Source organism: Scomber japonicus, chromosome 9 (assembly GCF_027409825.1).
Source record: "Scomber japonicus isolate fScoJap1 chromosome 9, fScoJap1.pri, whole genome shotgun sequence".
Lineage (NCBI taxonomy): Eukaryota > Metazoa > Chordata > Actinopteri > Scombriformes > Scombridae > Scomber > Scomber japonicus.
The window spans coordinates 39,576,593-39,600,545 of NC_070586.1; the positions used below are offsets into that span (position 1 = coordinate 39,576,593).

General features: G+C 41.9%; 1 protein-coding gene across 5 annotated transcripts in view; it reads left to right on the forward strand.

Moving 5' to 3' along the window:
* Nucleotides 1-23,953, forward strand: part of abca2 (ATP-binding cassette, sub-family A (ABC1), member 2) — a 129,933-nt gene that overhangs the window by 87,813 nt on the left and 18,167 nt on the right. For all 5 annotated transcript variants that reach the window (XM_053326127.1, XM_053326129.1, XM_053326128.1 and 2 more), the window contains 14 exons: nucleotides 1,209-1,421; nucleotides 1,818-2,014; nucleotides 2,302-2,475; nucleotides 2,773-2,969; nucleotides 3,944-4,064; nucleotides 4,271-4,558; nucleotides 5,879-6,100; nucleotides 10,008-10,110; nucleotides 11,154-11,479; nucleotides 12,074-12,287; nucleotides 13,099-13,204; nucleotides 13,286-13,397; nucleotides 13,479-13,539; nucleotides 14,087-14,261. In XM_053326127.1, the coding sequence (XP_053182102.1) occupies nucleotides 1,209-1,421; nucleotides 1,818-2,014; nucleotides 2,302-2,475; nucleotides 2,773-2,969; nucleotides 3,944-4,064; nucleotides 4,271-4,558; nucleotides 5,879-6,100; nucleotides 10,008-10,110; nucleotides 11,154-11,479; nucleotides 12,074-12,287; nucleotides 13,099-13,204; nucleotides 13,286-13,397; nucleotides 13,479-13,539; nucleotides 14,087-14,261 (2,509 nt within the window). The remainder of the gene's footprint in view (nucleotides 1-1,208; nucleotides 1,422-1,817; nucleotides 2,015-2,301; nucleotides 2,476-2,772; nucleotides 2,970-3,943; nucleotides 4,065-4,270; nucleotides 4,559-5,878; nucleotides 6,101-10,007; nucleotides 10,111-11,153; nucleotides 11,480-12,073; nucleotides 12,288-13,098; nucleotides 13,205-13,285; nucleotides 13,398-13,478; nucleotides 13,540-14,086; nucleotides 14,262-23,953) is intronic.

A 23,953-nucleotide genomic window follows, 5' to 3' on the forward strand; every position in this document is an offset into this window, starting at 1 on the left:
TAACACTGATTTTTAACAAGGACTGTTTTTCACTCAGTGTTTTAACCGATTTTATTTATCGACATCGCCTACATGGAATAGAAAGACATATGTGGACACTTCGGCTACTGACTGGTGTTTATTACTACTAATCTAGGTCATGTATTGTACACTTGAGTGACTGAGTCTACAGTTTACACTAAACCATTAACTGATGGCTGTGTGTGAATCATGCCTTCTCACCGTGTCAAAGCTTAAGGAAAGCATCTCTGGTCTGAAGGACAAGCTGATGCTTATGTAAAAATGTTTTCTTCTAAATCGGCAGTTAATTATTTGTATTATATTTAGAAAATGATTATCTTCCAGTTGGCTCCAAATTGTTTTATTGTTGGTGTCAATCACAATGACAATCAGTATTGTTGCTTGTCTACATGGAGTTTGCTTGATTTATAATGGCATTTAATTTAGTATAATCAGATGTGAATGGATACACTGTAGATAAACATCTAAACTATCCCTGTTTAATGTTTGATCAGAATGTGGTCTGGGCTAGCTGCACTAAAAACATAGAGAACAGGAACCTCTTCAATGATAATGACCCACTGAAGCATGATAACACCACTGTCTGCTCATAACCCTGTATCTATAAAACATCAGCCTTTGAAAATAGCATCATGTTTAACCTGACATTTACATTTTAGTGAAGTTATCTTATGAGTTTTAAAAGGGTCTCATAATGTCATCAATTAAATTCATCATTAACCCTAACATAGTTTTCATGGAGTGTATTCTATTTATTAATGGAGGTAAAAAGACATTCACAATCACTACTTTATGACCCAGGACAACATATGATAGAATATGATGAATACAACATGTTTGAATGGTGATTTTTGAATTTTGTACATTTGCATGTATAAAAATGTGTATCAGATGCACTAAAAATGTTGCATTTTATATACATTTTTGTATGCTGGGGGTCACATTAGGAAAAGTCCCACTGAAAGAAATGTGTATATGGTGTTTTTAACAACTCTCAACTCTCTCCTGAACAGTGTGTAAAGGGTTAATTAGAATCATTTAATACAAATAAGTTACATGAGAGCCAATATATTGAAGTGTACAACATACAAGGAGTTATAATCACAATTGTTCACCAATTAAGAATGAATCACCTCACTGTCTGACTAATACTACTACTACTAACTGCCAACATCGAATTCTCATAGGTCCATCCTGACAGGTTTGTTCCCGCCCACCTCTGGTTCGGCCACCATATATGGTCATGACATCCGCACAGAGATGGAGCGTATTCGTCAGAACCTGGGCATGTGTCCACAGCACAACGTCCTGTTTGACAAGCTGAGTGTGGAGGAGCACCTGTGGTTCTACTCCAGACTCAAAGGCATGGCTGAAGAAGACATACGCAAGGAGATGGACAAGTCAGTACACTGTGTTTTTCTATACTGTTGATGCACTGTATTATATTCAGTGTTGGGAAGGTTACTTTTGAAATGTAATATGTTAATATCACTAGATTCTACTGAACTATAAAAATAGATATTTCTCCTTTTTACTTGGCACTTTATTGCAAAGTCAGGATGTTTGTCCATGTCAGGATCCTGTAGGAATGATGACTCTTTTTATACAGGGTTCTGATTTGTCAGTGGTCAGAGTGTTGAAAGGTTGTGATCCAATCTGTTGAAGGTTAACTGTTAAGCATGAGTTACCATGGTGATGTACTCTGATGTGTGTGTGTGTGTGTGTGTGTGTGTGTGTGTGTGTGTGTGTGTGTGTGTGTGTGTGTGTGTGTGTGTGTGTGTGTGTGTGTATGATAGAATGATTGTTGATCTGGAGTTATCCAACAAGCGCCACAGCTTGGTGCAGACTCTGTCTGGTGGGATGAAGAGGAAGTTATCTGTGGCCATCGCCTTTGTCGGTGGTTCCAGGGCTGTCATCCTGGATGAACCCACAGCGGGGGTGGACCCCTACGCCCGCAGGGCCATCTGGGACCTCATCCTCAAGTACAAACAGGGTGAGTGGAGGCTGGATATCAGAGGACACCCTTGTATTATGCTCCACTAACTATTTCTCATTGCAGTCTTTAAAGACCGTGTAAAGTGAATTCAGACATAGCATCCATGTTTCTGGTAGAGGTGGTGACTTTGATTGACAGGTGACACTTGGTAGGGGGCGGGGTTTCAGCGTAAGGTTTCTGGTAAATTAACTCTACATCAAGTGTGTGTGTGTGTGTGTTTGTGTGTGTCTGTGTGTGTGTGTGTGTGTGTGTGTGTGTGTGTGTGTGTTGTACCTGTGCCTCAGGCCGGACTATTCTGCTGTCCACACATCACATGGATGAAGCAGACCTGCTGGGAGATCGCATCGCTATCATCTCACATGGAAAACTCAAGTGCTGCGGCTCTCCACTGTTCCTGAAGAGCACCTACGGAGACGGATACAAACTGACTCTGGTTAAAAAGCAGAGTGAAGGCCGAGGTGTGTGTTCATATATGTGTGTGTGTGTTCTCCTTTTAATAGATGCAGCTATTTTCCTTTGAGGCTGTCAGACTGTAAATAACTGACCTAAATTTTCAGTAAAAATTATAGTACATCTCTTTATAAGGTCACCAAATGTCCCAAAAACCCCTCTAATACCCTGCAGATGAATGAATATGGTTGTATTTATGGGACATAAAACTTACTTACTTACTCTTCATTATATCTCTTTAACCATCCTCTCCTCCTCCACCACTCCATCTATCATGTTGAATATGTTCTCCTTTCCTCCTCCAGGCGAGGGCAGTCAGCTGCAGCCTCCTCCGTCTCTGTCTCCGTCCTCCTCTCTGTCGCCTTGCTCAGAGGCTCGGGTCACCCAGTTTATTCGACAGTTTGTGGCATCGTGCCTGCTGGTGTCCGACTCCAACACTGAGCTGTCCTACATCCTGCCCTCTGAGGCTGTCAAGAAAGGCTGCTTTGAGAGGCTCTTCCAGGTCACACACACACACACATACGTATATAATATATATTTAGATAGACACATAGATAGATATATATATATATATATATATATATACATAAATATATACAGATATATACGTAGCTCAGTGACAAATAAAGATAGGCAAGATGAGTAATTAAAAAATCATTTAAAACTAGTTTTAAAAGCAGCATCATGTTTGTTAAAATGTACATTTAGTATTTTTGTTGGTTTTTGCACCATTTTTTACCAAAAGACTGAATGCTCCTGAAAATGTCAAATGGTGTAACCACAAAAGAATGATAAATATTAAATATTTTATCCACCTACAATGTATTTAAGTGGACTTAAACATAAGTTTAAGTGGACTTAAACATAATTATGTACATCCAGAGAGGAAAAAAATAAACTAATAAATATTAATAATAAATTAAAAAGTTTGTAGTGGTTTAGGTTTAGGTATCTATTTCAACCCAGTGTTTTACTCTAACTTTTAATAAACTCTCTCTTATTCTCTCTTATTTTACTCATATATTTAATTATTTTAATGATTTACTTTTTTCATTTTTTTTTATTTAAAATTTCTAAATATTTCTTATCATTTGTATGGCCTCTTGGTCTCAATTTTTGTCTTTTAATTAGTTCTTTCTTTTTATTCTTTTCTTTCTCATGATCAGCTTCATGTCAATCAGCTATCTGTAAAGGAACTACACTAGTCTGTATGAAAGATTTGATTGATTGATCATAATCAAACCAATGACATGTTGCCTCAGTTGCATGACTCAGCAAATCAGAGACATTTCCACCACACAGCTGTATCTACAATAACAGCACAATGTTTAATACAGCTCATTCCTCAAGGTTTTAAATGTTGATGAATCATGATAAGGATTACTGTTCATATTGTTATCTAGTGATAATTCACTGCAGTAATGTGACACTTGACACTGTCTTTTGATGTGTGTGTGTGTGTGTGTGTGCCTCCAGGCTTTAGAGCAGAGCCTGGACAGTTTGGCTTTGACCAGTTTTGGAGTGATGGACACCACCCTGGAGGAGGTCTTCCTCAAAGTGTCTGAGGAGGACCAGTCCCTGGAGAACAGTGATGCTGGTGAGACCTCCACAAAGTTTTTTAGATTTCATAAATGAGATCTGACTTTCAGAATTGTGCAGAATATGCAGAGTAAAACCGCTGACTGGAGATATTCTCATGAGTTTTTTCTTTGGCTCCAGGCTGAAGTGTTTTTTCCGCAGCCCCCCCCCCCCCCCCCCCCACTCCAATTCCTCCCCCTAATTTCTCTTTCTGTCCCTGGGCAGACGTAAAGGGTTCTCCTGGGGGCAGCTCAGTGGGAAAATCCTCAGTGGGTTCAGGAGGCCCGGGGGGGCCGCAGGATGAGACGGGACCCTCGGTAGAGAGCCAGAAACCGGAAGTGGAGCTGAGTAATCTGGTGATGTGCTCCAGGCTGAGCCAGAGCCAGTCCTCCATAAAGTCCTCCTCCTCCATCGGATCAGTGAGGGGGGACGAGGGGGGGCTCTATGCAGACTTCTATGGAGATTACTGTCCCCTCTTTGATAACCAGGAGTCAGACTCTGCAAGCCTGAGAGGTAAGAGAACAAGAGAGTGATACATTACTCACCAATATTTGGGACTTTAAAAATATAACAACAGGCCAATAGTCATTTCTTAACCCTTACATACTGTTGGGGTCAAATTTTAAAGCAATTTTAAAAACACATAAATGACATTATTTAAGCCTGAATGACTTATGACTTCTCCTACAGTGGCCCAAACATATACATACATACAAATATTTTTAAAGTTGTTGAAGGTTATCGTGCGGCCTGCAATCCTTTCGATTTCAGTAAATGAACAGGAATAATTATGGCTGTTACGTTCTCATTTTAGATTGCAGATGATCATTATATGTGTGATTGTGAATGTATTTTCACTGTAGTGTCAAATCTCAAAGAAAACATGAACACAGAAGCCCTAATATTCAAAATATTGTCGCATCCTTCATATAAATAAATGAACAGAAATAATTATGACTGTTATGGTCTCAGTTTAGATAACATAAGATCATAATTAAATTGAATTGAATTATCTTTATTGTCCGCCTCAGTGGAAATTTGTCTTTGGCTTCCTCCAATACATTAAAGACTGTGTAAAGTGAATTCAGACATTTTCTTCTAAACACATTAAATAGGTCATAAATGTATTTCTAAAAAAGGTGTAAAAAGCATTTCAACCATTTACATTTGAATTGTGGAGCTAGGCTTCACAAACTGTGTTTCAACATTTCTGTGTTCAGGATTTAGTGGGCGGGTCAGCACACACTACTACTACTACAGTCTACAGTTAGCCAGTTAGCTGAGTTAGCCGCCGAGCTAGCAGCTGAGTTAGCAGCAGAAAGCTCTCAGACGTAGCGTCCATGTTTCAGGTAGAGGTGGTGACTTTCAGAGTTTGGGAGCAGAGAAAGAGGCTCAGTTTTACACAACTTTGAAGCCTAGTTTCATATATTTGGTGATTTTTTAATCATTCAAATTTGGCAGGGTGGTTAACAACACACTTTTCTGTGGTATGTCAAACTCAGAACACATATTTATTCTTACTTTACACAGACTTTAGAAAATACATACAATACACACTGTATCATGAAGACATTACAAACATACACCAACACTACACAACATAAAAATAGGGTTAAATTACCATTTTGTTCTTATTCTTATTTTTTGCCTCTAGTGAAGCAAAACTGAGATTACGACTTCAAGATCTGAGTACTATGCAAGAAATGTTATGATTTATGATGTTGCTTCACTGTAGCAATGACCAAAATACTATATGCATTGTGAAGTCTGCAGAATTTTCCAGATGTTACTACAAGTTGCTACATTTGGCCCTCTCCTCTCCTTTACCTCCAGGCGATGCAGAGAACCCCTCATCCACAGAGCCAGAGGTCCTGGAGGGGCAGGGCAGCTTCAAACTGGAGGGTTGGTGGTTAAAGCTGAGTCAGTTCCACGGCCTTATCGTGAAGAGGTTCCACTGTGCCAAGAGAAACACCAAGGGCCTCTTCTCTCAGATCCTTCTACCTGCCTTCTTTGTTTGTGTGGCCATGACTGTAGCTTTATCTGTGCCTGAGATAGGTGAGATCTTACTGTACATGACATGACATGCTGTATATGATGAGATAGGTGAGATCTTACTGTACATGACATGCTGTATATGATGATGTTCTGTCCCAGCAGCCAGGTAGTTAAGTGAAAAAGCAGGTGAATGCACACTGTTCGTTGGAGCATTTCACTAATCAAACGTTGCTGATTACAGTTAAATATGAAGCTTACTGCAGTAATCTGCCCTATTTTGGTTGGTTGTGTTCAGACAGCTGTAAATGACTCCCTAATTAGATGTCTGGCATGAAAACAAGCATAAAGATGCTAGCAGGCTCTGTAGAGCTGAGGGAAATGCACAGTGGGTGATCATTTCTTTCTAGGTCACTTTAAAAAAGTCAGCATCCCATATATATCCCATAAATATTGATGAATGCAACTTTTATGTTTTTTTCACTAGTCAGGTCAGTCAAGTGGGTCAGAAATCTACTCACCCAAAGTCCGTTTAAATTTCCCCCTAAACCAGGGGTATTCAATTAAAATTCACTGAGGTCCAATCTGTGTAAATGTCCTCAAGTGAAGGTCCAGATCATCATAATGTCTGTGTTATAAGTAGCATTGTAGTTCCATCAGCATCTGTGTGTCTAGTGGCTAGATTGTAGACTGTCACATAAATACAGTACAATTCATTTAGTAGTATTTACACTCAACGTCTGGGATTCAAATCAATAATAAAATTTAAAAAATGTCTTATATCAAATAGAGATGGCATTTTAAAATTAGGCCTTTGAATGTGTTTAGTTATAGAAAAATGAAAAAGAATCCCTTTTTACTTTTAATCTTAACTTAAACCAAACTTCATTTCACATCTAATAACTTTATAACAAACATCTGTCCTCTGCCTGTCTGAATGCACAGATTTGATTGGCTCTCATGTGATTAGCATCACATGAGAAGATTGGCTACGCCCAGTGGCCTTTTAGTGAGCTCTGCACAAACTGTTTTTATTAGAGGTTATTAAATAACTAAGACTAAGTGAATTATTATCATGTTTCATCCTTGTACATAAATAAACATAAGAAAGAAACAGAGTGTCATATATGAGACGCAACAGACATTCTTGCATATAGAGAATGGTTTGACCCAACATTTAGATTTCACTGCAAACTAAATTCTTTTCATCCGCCCAGTTTTTTTCAAATAATGGAATAGACTTCTGAACCTGATGGTAAATCCACTTTCCTCATTTCTTCCACTTCAAGCTTCATGATTTCCCTCTTTAAAGTTTTCTCATTGTGGAGATTTTTTATCTTGATGTCAGTGAAACATTACAAGCTCCACTGATTCCTCTGTTTGTTCCATGCATCACATTACTACACTACACAGTTCTTGATTGGCTAGTGAGCATGCCAGTCTTCTCTGATGCATGCAAGGGGAGGGAGCGATACTGTGTGCCAGATCAACTTTATGATCAACAACTTTTTTGTTGTTGTGGTGTTTTTTTTGTTTTTTTTTACCACTTTGGTATTTTGATTTGCTTGATCCGTCAATTCCTATTTATTTGTATATTACCCTTCTTTTTTATGTATATACACACATACATACACACACACACACACACACACACACACACATACACACAGACATACATATATGTATATATCTATATATCTATATATATATATATATATATGTGTGTGTGTGTGTGTGTGTATAGTGTGTATAGATACATCTGTGGATGCGCTGGGACACATCATCAGTGATGTTTCCTGAGATCATCGGGTGTTTCGGGTCTCACAACATTAGACACCCTCTCCCAGGCGACCCAGCCAGGGTTGATCAGGCCCTGGCTTGTGTCCCAGCAGCGTTGGCCCACTTTTCGGACCTCTTGATCCAAATCCACCTAGAGGCCCTCTCCGCGACCTCTACGGTGGACTTGATGGCTCTCCTCTTCGCAGCTCCTGTGATGCCAAGAAGGGTGTAGATCTTGCACAAGGAGCGGGCAGCAAAGCCTCTGCACCCTACCGCTCACAGTGAGCTTTCCAGCCCCTCCTCCGACACTCCTCGGTGAGCTCTTGGTACTTGAGATGCTTGCGCTCATTGGCCTCTTCCATGCGGTCCTCCCAGGGGACTGTCAGTTCCACTAAGAGGACCTGCTTAGAGGAGGGAGATGTCAATACCAGGTCTGAACTCAAGGAGGTAGGTGTTATAAACTCCGGGAACTTAAGCCTGCCCAGGTCAACTCGCAGTTCCCAGTCTGGTGCCGATGAGAGCAGGCTGGCTGATGGTGTTGGCTGGGGGTGTAGCTTCTCTCCGGCCTTCACAAAGTTGATCCTCCTCTGGCTGCGCACATGCTTGTTATTGTCCACTGCACTGGAGACGGCCTCTGCCACTGTCCTCAGGACCTGGTCGTGACGCCAGCGGCCCTCTCCAAGGGCTGATGGGCAGCTGCTCATGATTTGCTCTAGAGTCCCCCTTCCTGGACAGAGTGGACATGTTGGAGTGTCGCCCTTGCCCCAGGTATGCAGGTTAGCTGGGCTGGGTAGTACGTCATAGACAGCTTGGACCATGAACTTAATCCGCTGAGGCTCAGTCTTCCAGATGTCATTCCAGGTCAGCTTCCTCTCCAGCGCTCCTTCCCACCTTGTCCATGCCCCCTGCTGCCGCATTCCCACCATCCTGCTGGTCCTCACCTCCTCGACATCTGCTCGGACCTCCTTCAGGACCAGATGGCGTCTGTCCTTGCCCTGAGCCTTGTCGTGCCCTGGTTGTGGGATGGCTCCCAGCCCTGCTCGCCCGGATGCCACCGTGCCCAACAGTGCTTTGTGTCTCAGTCGAGACTCTGTCAGCTCCAGCCCCTCTTGAGCCTTCCACTTCCTGTCCGTCCACACCACGATACCAGCTGCTGCCACTCTGGAGTTTCTGGAGTCTCGATAGACCAGTGCCTCTCTTGTGCGGGAGACCCTGAACTCCTCCTCCAGGCTGTTGATGAGGAGCTGAAGCTTGTTGCTCCTGCACTTGTGAGACTGCGTGGCAGACCCAGCCATCGTCTGAGGTAGCAGCTGATTTTCCTCTCCAGGGTCTCGACAGAGGCCAGAGGATACGGGGCAAGATGCCATGTTGGTACAACCATGCCTTGAACCTGCCAGGTAGACCAGACTTGTCTACGGTAGACAACCAAGTTTCGAGCCTCTTGATGGTTGTTTGGACTGACGCTGTGTCTCTGAGGCTACAGTCAAACACCTTGCCCAGGCTAGTGACTGGTTTCTCAGTGATTGATGGTATTACTGCGCCGTCCACAAAGAAGCGAAACTTGTCCACCACTTTGCCTCTTATATATTCATATATATATATACATATATATATATATATATATATACGTCATAGATACACACCAGGTGCACAATATGTCAAATAGTCAAAAGAAGAAATACAGTAAAATCAACTAATAACAAACAAACCAACAAAACAAAAACAAAACAGCAACAAAACAACATCTGGACTTCATTATGAGTTTTAAATAATAAAGGCCCACATTCAAAACCAAGATCATAATCATAACTCCTTAAAAGGAGAAAATAAAGGCCTCCACAATTCAACAAAAATCTCTCAATGACCATATCTCTCCTACTTCCTTGCCAAAGGAAAACACATTTAGTTAAGTGGTCTAATAAACATCTTAAAACTGATTCACTTTTCCAGAGAGGCAGAAAACATTTTTTGGCAAAGTATGATATAAGGCTTATTGTTGACCCAGGGCTTTAGATTATTAAGGCCCTCAATAACTGGGAACAATTAAAATAATGTTTTGCAAATTCAAGTTCATTCCCGTTCTTTTTATCTGATGCTCATAGCAGTGAAAACATGCAAAGTCATCTTCATCGCTCTCCACCATCAGCAAATAACAAACAACAGGTGCATGAATGTCTCTCTTGTTTTGCAGGAGACTTGCCGCCCCTGATCTTGTCCCCATCTCAGTATCATAACTACACCCAACCAAGAGGCAACTTCATCCCCTATGCCAATGAAGACAGACCTCAGTACAGGTCAGATTACATTTGTGTTGTGACAGCTACACTTACATTGTCTGATCAGGCTGTTACCTGCACTTTAATGTAAGGGTTTAGTTTCAACCTGTCTAGTGTGGGTCAATGATGAAATTGTATTGAACATGAAAATATAGACTTGTTTTTTTTTTCTTGATTTATTTATTTAGAACTTTAAAAAAGGGTTATGGTTAAGAGAAAAGTAACTTGTGGTGCAGTGTAAAGGCCCATTTATGCTCAACGTACGTACGAAAATGTATACGTCCTTTTCAAACGATGTTACGTCACTGCTTCCATGCGTCCTTTACGTTGGCATGGATGTTAACCAATACATCCACCAGGGGGCAGCACAGAGTTAAATGTTTATGACAACAACAAACTCAAAAACAAACATTGATGACTGTGGAGGAGATATTGATAATGTTCCTCTTCCATAAAAGACAAAAACAATATGTTTAAAGTTTCTAACCAACTATCAAAACCTTTCCTCAAAAAGTTCCTCCATTGTTATTTCTTCTTCGTGTCTCAATAGAGCTACGTATCTAGTAGTGACAGCAACACTGCCCCCCATGGTTTCCGGTGGTACTGCTCCGTTTGGTCCATATCCGTAAGCTTTATGGAAACGTGCAGAAATACGGACGAAATGAACGCAGAGCACAGACAGAAGGCTCCGTCCGTATCCGGATTTAACGTTGAACATAAATGGGCCTGAAGGAGTTAAACCATGGAGGGCTTTAACAAGTAATTTAAAGAGTAACCAGAGTATTCCAGCCAATGGATACAGAGATACTGCATGGTGTTTAGTTCTTATCTTGCTGCAGCCAGCGTTGGCAGGTGAATAATAGATTGTAATAATCAAGGCAAGAGCAGATGAATGCATAGCTAATGGACTGTAAGAGGATGTAATGTATGGTACAATATTGTATGGTTTGGTTCACTATTTTCATGCATGTGTATTGCCAAGGCAACCACTAAAGGTCGAGTAGAACTGAATTTGGTCTACTGTGCCCATTTGACACCCCCCCCCCCCATCCCCCACCCAGGAGTAAGCTGTCCCCAGATGCCAGCCCACAGAAGATCATCAACACCCTCCGCCTCCCCTCTGGTGTGGGTGCTACCTGCGTCCTCAAAACACCCTTCAACAGCACCCTGGACCAGCTGGCCCAGACCCTCAACCCCAGCGCCAACAACTCCAAAACCCTGGCAGCCCGCTACTTTGACTCCATGTGTCTGGATTCCTTCACACAGGGAGTCCCCCTCTCCAATTTTGTGCCACCCCCTCCCTCACCTGCACCTTCAGATGACCCAGACCCTCGCTTTGAGGACGGGCTGTGGAACTTCACAGTTGCCCCCCCAACCACAGTCCATGGTAAGTCCATAAATATATCATAGCCAGTTAAAAAAATATAGCAAATTACTACAAATGGGTCTTATTTTAGAAGTTTTATCCACCATGCCAAGAAACTTGTTATATATGTATAATGTTATATAATATATAATGTTATAAAACGAAAACAGTGTGCAGATAATATAGATATATGGCTCAGTTACACAATTTGATGAAGCTGTACTTCATGCTTGGGTTGAGATATAGTGAGATTCTGCTGTTATTGAGCACAGTGAATAAGTATGCTTACACTGAGAATGAGTTTAAAATGCATGGAGCTCTATACAATGGGTCAGACTCATTCATCCTGCTCTATACAGAAGGATGAATAAGTCTGATTCATTTACAGATCAGAACACACATGCTAAGGAGTGCACAGGTTATGGCCTTTTGATTCCATTGGATGTTATAAGGTGATACTGGTAATTTTTTCTTGTTCTGGCTTGGCAGCACCAAAACTTTGAATACTAAGGATAACCATGAAGAAACCCTTTGCCATGTAGTCCTATTATCTTGTTTTTTGTCCAGCCTATAAATGGTGTTGTTATTTAAAATGTCTCTTTTATCTTTTCTCAGAGCCTGTGACATCTCCTCCCACCCTCCCTCTGTCCATCCATGAGCCGGTACGTTGTATCTGCTCCATGCAGGGGACAGGCTTCTCCTGCCCCAGCGGAGTGGGAGGACGGCCCCCACTCATGAAGGTGGTGACAGGTGACATTCTGGTGGACATCACAGGTCGCAATGTGTCTGAATATCTCCTCTTCACATCAGACAGACTGCGCCTGCACAGGTACTGTTGGAATGCTGCAGGCTTGTTCTACTGAGGTTTTCTACCAATACACAAATGATTCAATGTGTTTCACATAAGGCTGAAAAATGCATTAGAGCAACATTTAAAACACAATAAAAAACTAAATAAAAAGTTACATACAGGGTTGAGCATAGCTCAGCGGGTAGTGCTCCCGCCCCATGTGTTGAGGCTATAGTCCTCGTTGCAGGTGACCCCGGTTCGAGTTCCGAGCCGAGCGGTCTTATCCTGCGTGTCATTCCCCTCTCTCTGCCTCCTGTTTCCTGTCTCTCTCTACTGTCCTGTACATTAAAGGCAAAAAAGCCTGAAAAAATATACTTTAAAAAAGAAAAAGAAAAGTTACATACAAACAGACATAACTCATAATAGACCAAAAACAGTTATATTGTAGTGATGAAGTGAAGTGAAGTGAAGTGAAGTGAAGCTATTCCAATAAAGCCAATGTCTGCTGGTACTATATGAAGAAAACTGCATTACATTTTTATTTTTGGTGGACTGTCATTGTGACTGTGACAGTATCATTGTGTTAGGTTTTTGCATTCTAATTCATTTAAAACACACTTTAGAGATAAAATTCATATTATGATCATTTATATTAGACTGCACTCATACGTGTATTCCTGTGTGAAGTGAAGTGAACTAGTCCTTTAACCGTCTTCATTTCACTGCACTGTAATTATACTTTGGCCTGGTTACATACAGTAGACATGGACACCTGTGATTCTTGAGCAAAATAGTCAAATGTGTATCCTGTTAAACATTTATGTTGATTCGCTGACTTTATTCTCAACAGGTATGGTGGTTTAACAGTGGGAAACATCCAGAAATCAATCCCAGCATCCTTTGGGAGAAAGATTCCTCCAATGGTTCGCAAGATAGCAGTCCGCAGATCAGCTCAGGTGAGACAGACAATCTGTAGTGGACAGATATGAACAGCCAAATATGAACAGCCACTGACAGACGGTCCCATTATGTTGCAGGTTCTGTATAACAACAAAGGTTACCACAGCATGCCTACCTATCTGAACGTCCTCAACAACGCCATCCTGCGTGCCAACCTGCCTGTATCCAAGGGCAACCCTGCTGCTTATGGTAATGTAGTACGATAGAAGTTGTGTTGTGTTTGGTAGGCTCCTGCTTAGGTTCAAATGGTGATTGTTTTGTGTTTTGCAGGTATCACACTGACAAACCACCCAATGAATCGAACCAGCGCCAGCCTATCTTTGGACTACTTGTAAGTTATCTTTTAGTGTTTTAATGATAACTTCAATTTGTAACTTGGGGCTTATCTCCACTGCTCTTCTATCCTCTCTTTTCCTCATCATCTCTCCTATGCTCTCCTCATTGTCTTCTCTTCATCTCTCCTCTTCTCACCTCATCATCTCTCCTCTGCTTTCCTCATTGTCTCTCCTCTCCTCATTGTCTCTCCTCTTCATTGTCTCTCCTCTCCTCATTGTCTCTCCTCTTCTCTCTTCATTGTCTCTCCTCTGCTGTCTTCATTGTCTCTCCTCTCCTCGTCTCTTCGTCTCTCCTCATCGTCTCTCCTCTGCTCTCTTCATCATCTCCCCTTGCTGTCCTCATCGTCTCGCCTCTCTTCTCCTCATTGTCTGTCCTCATTGTCTCTCCTCTTTTCTCCTCATCGTCTCTTCTCTTTCTTCTCTGCTCTCCTCATCATTTCTCTTCTGCTCTCCTAATCGTCTCTCCTCTTCTCTCCTCATTATCTCTCCTCATCTTCTCTTCTCTCCTCATCATATCTCCTCTTCTCTCCTCTGTATCTCCAGGCTCCAGGGAACAGATGTGGTGATAGCCATCTTCATCATTGTCGCCATGTCCTTTGTGCCAGCCAGCTTTGTGGTTTTCTTGGTTGCAGAGAAATCCACTAAGGCCAAACATCTGCAGTTTGTCAGCGGCTGTGATCCTGTCATCTACTGGCTGGCTAATTACATCTGGGACATGGTGAGCAGTGTGACTGTGACAGTGTGTCAGTGTGTGTGACTGAGTGAGTTGGGAACAGTTTGTGATAGCAGTGTAGGAACTTACCATCCTCTCTGAATATCAAATTGTAATGTAGTGTATTGTCAGTTTCCAAAAACTATATTTTCCTATTTATCATCCCTTATAAAATGCTTTCTCACCATTTTTATAATTCTTTTATATGCATAGGGTTTAGTATAAGAAGGGAATAAAACACTGTAATGTGTCAGTGCTTCAGTTACTCTGAATTTACTCTGGGTCATTTGGTGTCTCTTAATGGCCTTTTAAGGAAGTCAGCTGGCAATACCCTTGAAAAACATGTGTATAATATTATTTTTTGTGGTATTGTTATTAGAGTAGAATTCAGTCTAGGTAAAGTTTCATGTTGTGGTCCCATTATGTTTTGCAGCTAATAAATAAAGTATAGATCATCTATTTGCAAAACAACTTCAGTGTGTTGCCTTTCAGAAGAGCTCAAAACTGACTGAAACCAGCTTGATTCAATTCCTTTAATGCCAATTACGTGCTCCATTCTCTTTAATAGGATGACATGGTCAATGGTGTTAAATGTGGCACTTTGATGTAATAGGACAAATACAGAGAGAAGTCTTTGTCTGATGCAATTAAGAGGTAATTTGTAACTTTCACGGGTGCTGTCTCTGTGCTATGATGGGCTCTAAATCCTGACTGAAAATCCTCTAATACATGATTGATGTGTAGAAAGTCACACCACTGATCAGAGACTGCTTTCTCAAGGATCTTAAAGAGAACTGGAAGGTTATATATATAGGATATATGTTTATATTTGGCTAAAACACCTGAATAAATAGTAGGCTTTTATAAGAAGTGGTTGAATTACAGCTACTTTAAAGGTCTGTGGTATATATCCTGTTTCTAAAGACAGATTGACCACATCTGGTAAAGAAGTGATAAATAAGGTTAAAAGTTCCTTAAGCAGCCTGGGATGTTGATAGTTTAGATGAAGAAATCGTTAGTTCAGAAAGGTTAATTGGAGAAACATAGAACAGTCAAAATATATATCAGGCTTTACAGCGGATTCTAAGGCTCCTGTGTTGAGGGATACATTGGTGCCTACTGAGAGCTATAGGTATACATGGATCAATAGAGTTATGACTCTTTGTCAGCCTGGCCAAAGTACTAAAAAGGAACCTATGGCTGTTTTTATTCTCCTCTATTAATGATGAGTAATAGGCAGCTCTGTCATTACAGAGGGCCTTCCTATATGTTTTAAGACTATCTTGCCAGACTAAGTGTGTTCCCTCCAATTTGGTAGAATGACATATCTTTACAAATCTTCATGATATTTGCTTTAATTTGCAGCTTTGGGAGTCATACCATGAAACTAATGTCTACTTTTAAGAGCTACTTTTTACTAAAGAGAAATAGTCCCTATTAAAACTGTTGACAGTGTGTGCTGTGGAGCATCCAGAGGCACAGGGACACTGATTCTGTTGATGTAGATTTGTCAATGCTGTTAGCAGCACAGCAAAACTAAAATACATTCACTTCCACTTTACAGACAAACAGATATCTAAAAAGGGTAGATGTCATTTTATGGATTTTTTAATAAGATAATGAAACTTTTTTTGTGGAAAAACTATATCAGGCACAAATAATTATTCAAAGTAGAGTATTATATATATAGCTAGAACCTGTCTGCTGTGGCATTTTCTACAATTTAATGCCTCTGTTCACACTATCAGTATCACATTAAGGGTACTTGGATTGGTACTGTATTGTCATTTTTAAAATGATACCCAGGGCTGATACGATACAACAAGACATAACATGATATGATACGACATAACATGACACAGCATGATACGATACAACACGACATTATACAATACAACACCACAAAACATGATACAATACGACACGATATTATACGATACAACACGACACAAAATGATACGATACGACACAACATGATACGATACAACACGATGCAACATGATACGACATGATACGATACAATACAACATGATACGATACGACATTATATGATACAACACAACAAAACACGCATGATACGATACTACATGACAAAACACGATACAACATGATACGATACGACACGACAACATGATACGATATGCCACGACATGATACAATACCACACAACAAAACACAACATGATACGATACAACACGACACAACATGATACGATGCGACATTATACGATACAACACGACACAACATGATACGATACAACACAACATGATACGATACGACACGACACAACACGAAAACATGATACGATACAACACGACACAACATGATACAATACAACACGACAAAACACGACACGACATGATACGATACGACAAAACACGACACAACATGATACGATATGACACGACACAACATGATACAATACAAAACGACAAAACACGACAACATGATACGATACAACACGACAAAACACGACAACATGATACGATACAACACGACACAACATGATACAATACAACACGACAAAACACGACACGACATGATACGATACGACAAAACACGACACAACATGATACGATATGACACGACACAACATGATACAATACAAAACGACAAAACACGACAACATGATACGATACAACACGACAAAACACGACAACATGATACGATACAACACGACACAACATGATACAATACAACACGACAAAACACGACACAACTTGATACGATACGACACGACAAAACATGAAATGATACGACACGACAAAACACGACAACATGATACGATACAACACAACAAAACACGACACTACATGATATGATACGACATTATACGATACAACACGACAAAACACGCATGATACGATATGATACGACATGACAAAACACGACACAACATGATACGATACGGCACGACACAACATGATACGATACGACACAACAAAACACGACACAACATGATACGATACAACACAACAAAACACGACACAACATGATACGATACAACACAACAAAACACGACACAACATGATACGATACAACACAACAAAACACGACACAACATGATACGATACAACACAACAAAACACGACACAACATGATACGATACGACATGACACAACATGATACGATACAACACGACAAAACACGACACAACATGATACGATACAACACGACAAAACACGACACATGATACGATATGATACGACATGACAAAACACGACACAACATGATACGACACGACACAACATGATACAATACGACACAACAAAACACGACACAACATAATACGATACGACACAACAAAACACGACACAACATGATACGACACGACACAACACACAACACAACATGATACGGTACAACACGACACAACATGATACGATACAACACGACACAACATGATACGATACGAAATGATACAACACGACAAAACACGACACAACATGATACCATACGACATGGCAAAACACGACACAACATGATACGATACAACACGACAAAACACGACACATGATACGATACGACACAAAACCATCACAACATGATACGATACGACACAACAAAACACGACACGACACGACATGATACGATACAACACGACAAAACACGACACAACATGATACGATACGACACAACATGATACGATACGACACGACAAAACATGATACGAAACCACACAACAAAACACGACACAACATGATACGATACGACACGACACAACATGATACGATACAACACGACAAAACACGACACAACATGATACGATACAACGCGACAAAACACGACACATGATACGATACGACACGACACAACATGATACAATACAACACAACAAAACACGACACAACATGATACAATACAACACAACAAAACACGACACAATATGATACGATACGACACGACACAACATGATACGATACGACAAAACACGACACAACATGATACGATACAACACAACAAAACACGACACTACATGATATGATACGACATTATACGATACAACACGACAAAACACGCATGATACGATATGATACGACAAAACACGACACAACATGATACGACACGACACAACATGATACGATACGACACGACAAAACACGACACAACATGATACAATACAACACAACAAAACATGACACTACATGATATGACACAACATGATACAATACGACACAACAAAACGACACAACATGATACGATACGACAAAACACGACACAACATGATATGATACAACACAACAAAACACAACACTACATGATATGATACGACATTATACGATACAACACGACAAAACACGCATGATACGATACGACACAACAAAACACGACACAACATGATACGATACGACATTATACGATACAACATGACAAAACATGCATGATACGATACGACATGACAAAACATGACATAACATGATACCATACAACACGACAAAACACAACACATAACACATGATACGATACGACACAATATGATACACGACAAAACACGACACAACATGATACAACAAAACATGACACAACATGATACGATACAACAAGACACGACACAACATGATACAACAAAACACGACACAACATGATACGATATAACAAGACACGACACAACATGATGCGATACCACAAATCACGACACAACATGATACGATACGACACGACACAACATGATACGATACAACAAGACACGACACAACATGATACAACAAAACACGACACAACATGATACGATATAACAAGACACGACACAACATGATACGATACCACAAATCACGACACAACATGATACGATACGACACGACACAACATGATACGATACGACACAACAAAACACGACACAACATGATACGATACAACATGACACAACATGATACGATACAACACGACACAACATGATACACGATACAACACGACACAACATGATACACGACACAACATGATACAACATGATACGATACGACACGACAAAACACAACACAACATGATACGATACAACACAACAAAACACGACACTACATGATATGATACGACATTATACGATACAACACGACAAAACATGCAAAACACGACATGATATGATACGACACGACATGATACGATACGACACAACAAAACACGACACAACATGATACGATACGACATGACAAAACACGATACAACATGATAGGATACAACACAACAACATGATACGATATGACACGACATGATACAATACAACACAACAAAAGACAACACAACATGATACGATACGACACAACATGATACGATAAGACATGACAAAACACAACACAACATGATACGATACAACACGACAACATGATACGATAGGACACGACATGATACGATACAACACAACATGATACGATACAACACGACACAACATGATACGATATGAAACGATACTTCACGAGCAAAGAACACATCACCAACGAGATACGTTTTAACATATTTATTGACAGAATTTGAATGAATTGTGTATTCTTGATGCGGAACGATTCTTGATACGGTGATTCTTGATGCGGTGTGCGGAGGTCGGACGAAGGATCCGCCGCTGCGCCCGGGCAGTGACGAACCCCCAGGAACCTATAAGAGAGGAGAGAAGAACAGAAGAGAGGGCGGGGGGGAGGGAAACTCGAAAGCGAGAGTGAACGAGGGGGAAGCTGTTAGGTCTGTTTATATAGGAGCCGGAAGGGGTGTAATTGGTGTGTGTTCCCGCTCCTGAAACTGCGCTTATCAAGCTTCGATTCACGAGCAAGGAACACATCACCAACGAGATACGTTTTAACAGATTTATTGACAGAATTTGAATGAATTGTGTATTCTTGATGAGGAACGATTCTTGATACAGTGATTCTTGATGTGGTGTGCGGAGGTTGGACGAAGGATCCGCCGCTGCGCCCGGGCAGTGACGAACCCCCAAAAACCTCCAATTATTTGAGACGTGCTCGTGCGGATCTTAGATCGTTGAGTATAAGCAGATATAGCGGTGATACGTTAATGAGCGTTAATAGTGAGAGTCCGAGATACGAGCAAAACGGCACGGGTCGAAGTGTGATGGTGACACAGTGAATTCTGAGCATCCAAGGAAACTGAAGATGCTATATGGAATATGGAATATGAACATCGCTTTGAGGGTCAGGGCGATGTGAGGAGTTTGGTATCCTCAACAAATGGTGTGTAAGCAAGTGGACAGCAGATCGGCGGTAAGAGAAAGCCGTTTGGCTGGTTCTTGGCTGACGAGACCAGCGAGAAGTGACTTACTTGGGGATGGTTTATGGCTGGGCTGGGATTACCTGTGATTAGTTTGGAGAAAAACTAGTACCGCTGAGGTAGAATTTGATAGTAGGTGTTTTATGTTCATGGCAGAATGAGCATAGGTGATGTAGCAGATGACAGTGGTGAGATAGAACGAGGGGGAAATGATGTTGTGTCGGTCATGAAAGTGTTGGAACTTATTCCAAGCTGTCCAGTAGGAGGAGAGTGTAGAAGATAAGCTGTTAATATTGTAGTTTGGAATTCGAAGATCAGGAGTGTTAAAGATGGATTTACAGATTGAAGTCAATGCAGAATATGGAGGAACTGAAGTCGGCAGCGGTTTGGCGTGCAGAGCCAGTTTCTGAACTTCTGAAACATAAAATGAGAGAGAGAGTCAGCGATGGTATTATGGTGGCCTGGGACGTAGGCGGCGTGGAGGATATTGGTTAGTGATGGAGTGCCACGTGAGCGACACATGAATGGCGTGATTGAAAAGGAGTTGGAGCGACCTTGGTTAATGATTTCAACGACTGAGATTATCATAGTGTATAAGAATGGATTAACTAGACTATTCGTGTCCCCATAGAACAGCGGTGGCTACTACGGGGGTAGATTTCGAAGAGGCGGAGGACGCGACCTGGCAATTGTCCATGAGTTCTGGGGGCCATTCTGATGCTAACCATCTACCGTTGTAGAAACCCCCAAAATCAGCAGAAGGAGCGGCATCAGTGTAGCTGGATGTCAAGGGAGTTAGTCAGCTGATCATCATAAAAGAAGGAGATACCGTTCCGGCTAGAGAGGAGATGGAACCACAAGCGAAGCTCTGCGAGACAGGATTGGTTCCGTGACAAGGAAGACAGAAGCGACAGGACGATACGATAGACCGCAGGTGGCTCTAAGAGCGTCGATAATGAAATAGTTATGGTGGTGAAATAGGACGACATATATATGTTACTTTGAACGTGTGACAGGAGCATTGATAATGAAATGGTAGAAGTGATGAGATAGAACGAAGTGTAGGTTACGTTAAGCATATGAAAGGGGCGTTGATAATGAAATGGTCGAAGTGACGAGAGAGAACAACAGGTAGTTTACGTTAAACGTGTGAAAGGGGGTGGTCTCAGCTGGCCATTTGGCGGAGAACGATGCATCGTTCTGTCTGATGAAGTTGCGGGAGTAGCACTTGGGGGCAATGACATCCCGGTGTCACTGCCTGGGAGAAATGAGCTGCAGGGATCAGTGTAGTCAATTATGGGTTATCCTGGTACCTTGATGATGAGACAGTGGGGCGCTGGAAGCCCGGGGGCAGATGTTCCGGTTGAAGCAGAGTGCTGGCAGCTCTCGGTGCCAGGAGCCTTGACTAGAGCAGGTTTCTGTGGCAACTAGAGCAGGATGTCCACGATAAAAGCTGCTTGCTGTCGAACTAGGCGAGCCAAGGTTGGGTTGAGTAAATGGCAGGATCACTGACATCAAACATCCTGGCCGAATTGAAGTGGTGCAGGGTCATTGGCATCCTGGTGCTGATGTTCTGGCCTAAGCCGAGTGCTGTGATTGGAATGAAGGGACGGCAAGGGTTGTAGGCATCCCGGTGCCCGATGTTCCCGTTGGAACAAAGTGCTGTGGTTGGACAAATAAACAGCATGGGTTGCAGGCATCCCGGTGCCTGATGTCCATAACTAAGCAAAGTGCTGCTGTTGGATTTAAGGAAACAGCATCGGTCGCAGGCATCCCGGTGCCTGATATAGACGACGAAGCGAAGTGCTGCTGTTGGATTTAGAAAACAGCATGGTCGCAGGCATCCCGGTGCCTGATGTTCCTGTCTAAACGAAGCGCTGCGGTCGTATTGAGGAAATGGCGTGGTTGCTGGTATGACTGTGACTGATGTTCCGTCTAAACATAACACTGTGGCTGGAGTAAGAAACCGCATGGGTCGCAGGCATCCCGGTGCCTGATGTCCCTGTCTAAACGAAATGCTGTGGCTGGAGTAAAGAAAACCGCATAGGTCGCAGGCATCCCGGTGCCTGATGTCCCTGTCTAAACGAAAAGCTGTGGCTGGAGTAAAGAAAACCGCATAGGTCGCAGGCATCCCGGTGCCTGATGTCCCTGTCTAAACGAAAAGCTGTGGCTGGAGTAAGAAACCGCATGGGTCGCAGGCATCCCGGTGCCTGATGTCCCTGTCTAGGAGCGGCGCTGCGGTTGGAGTGAGGAGACGGCAGGGGGTTTATGACTCAGACAATATAGAAGCAATTTCAGGTTAGTTGTATTTGTGATAAATTGTGTTAGTAGCTTGCGATCCAGCTTTTAACGTGGACGATACAGAGTGATTTCGGTTAGTATTGTGATAACTGTGTTAGTAACGTGCAATACGATGCGTTTAATGGCAGATGATGCCTAAAATGACGATTGACTCGATATGCTCGCAACGTGCAACCTGGTGTTTGTAATGTTCAAGCACGTGTAACGGTGTGCAATGACAAAGTGATGTTAGAGTAGCTGCACGAGAAGCTTCCAGCTGGTATATGGAAAAGACAATGTGGAAGTAACTTTAAATTAATTATGAATCTTTACTACAAAGTAGTGGAGATGGATAACGTATGATGCAGGACTGATGCCGTTGGTATAATGCCATAGACCAGCCATCTTCAACTCATTCCACAAAGGGCCATGTGGCTGCAGGTTTTCATTCCAACCAAGCAGGAGCACACATGCACACCAATCAGCTGACTGAAGAGTGAGTTCAGCTGATTAAATGAATTGAGCCAGGTGTGCTCCTGCTTGGTTGGAATGAAAACCTGCAGCCACATGGCCCTTTGTGGAATGAGTTGAAGATGGCTGCCATAGACTGTATAGAAGAAATGGGCGTAACAATGTGACGTCACCCACTGGTTTGTGGACTGCTGCTCGGGAGCCACTTTTATTTATTTATTTATTTTCCCTTCTTTATCTTTTATGACACCAAAACGATAATACTGAACAAGTCTGAGTAGAATTAGTAGTGCAATACTACCTGGCCCCTGCCGGGGGGCGCTGTGGCCGTGGGGCTACGGGGGCTCTGTGACGTCACGCGTGCCGAACCAGGCGGTGATTGGCTTAGACGAAAACCCGGAAGGCGGGAGCGCCGGTTGCTGTTGTTGATGCTGAGTAAACAATGAAGCTTTAGTTTAATGTGGCTGAGGTTGACAGGGAATGCATCCTATGCAGGAATCGTTGGCAGTTCGGTCGCTGATGTCAGGGTCCATTTGAGGATGTAAAGTCGGCCGGACGGAGAATGCGAGTCCGGTGTGGTGGAGAGTTATCTGGACTGTTGAAGCGGCTGAGGAGGGGAGAGTTGAAGCTGCTGCTCCAGCGGCTTTGTGCGTTGCTTCCCTTCTTTTTGCCCTCGCTAGTGGAGGAGAGGAAGCCGGAGATCTACCGGGAGTGTCACGTCAGGGGAGTGTGGGTTG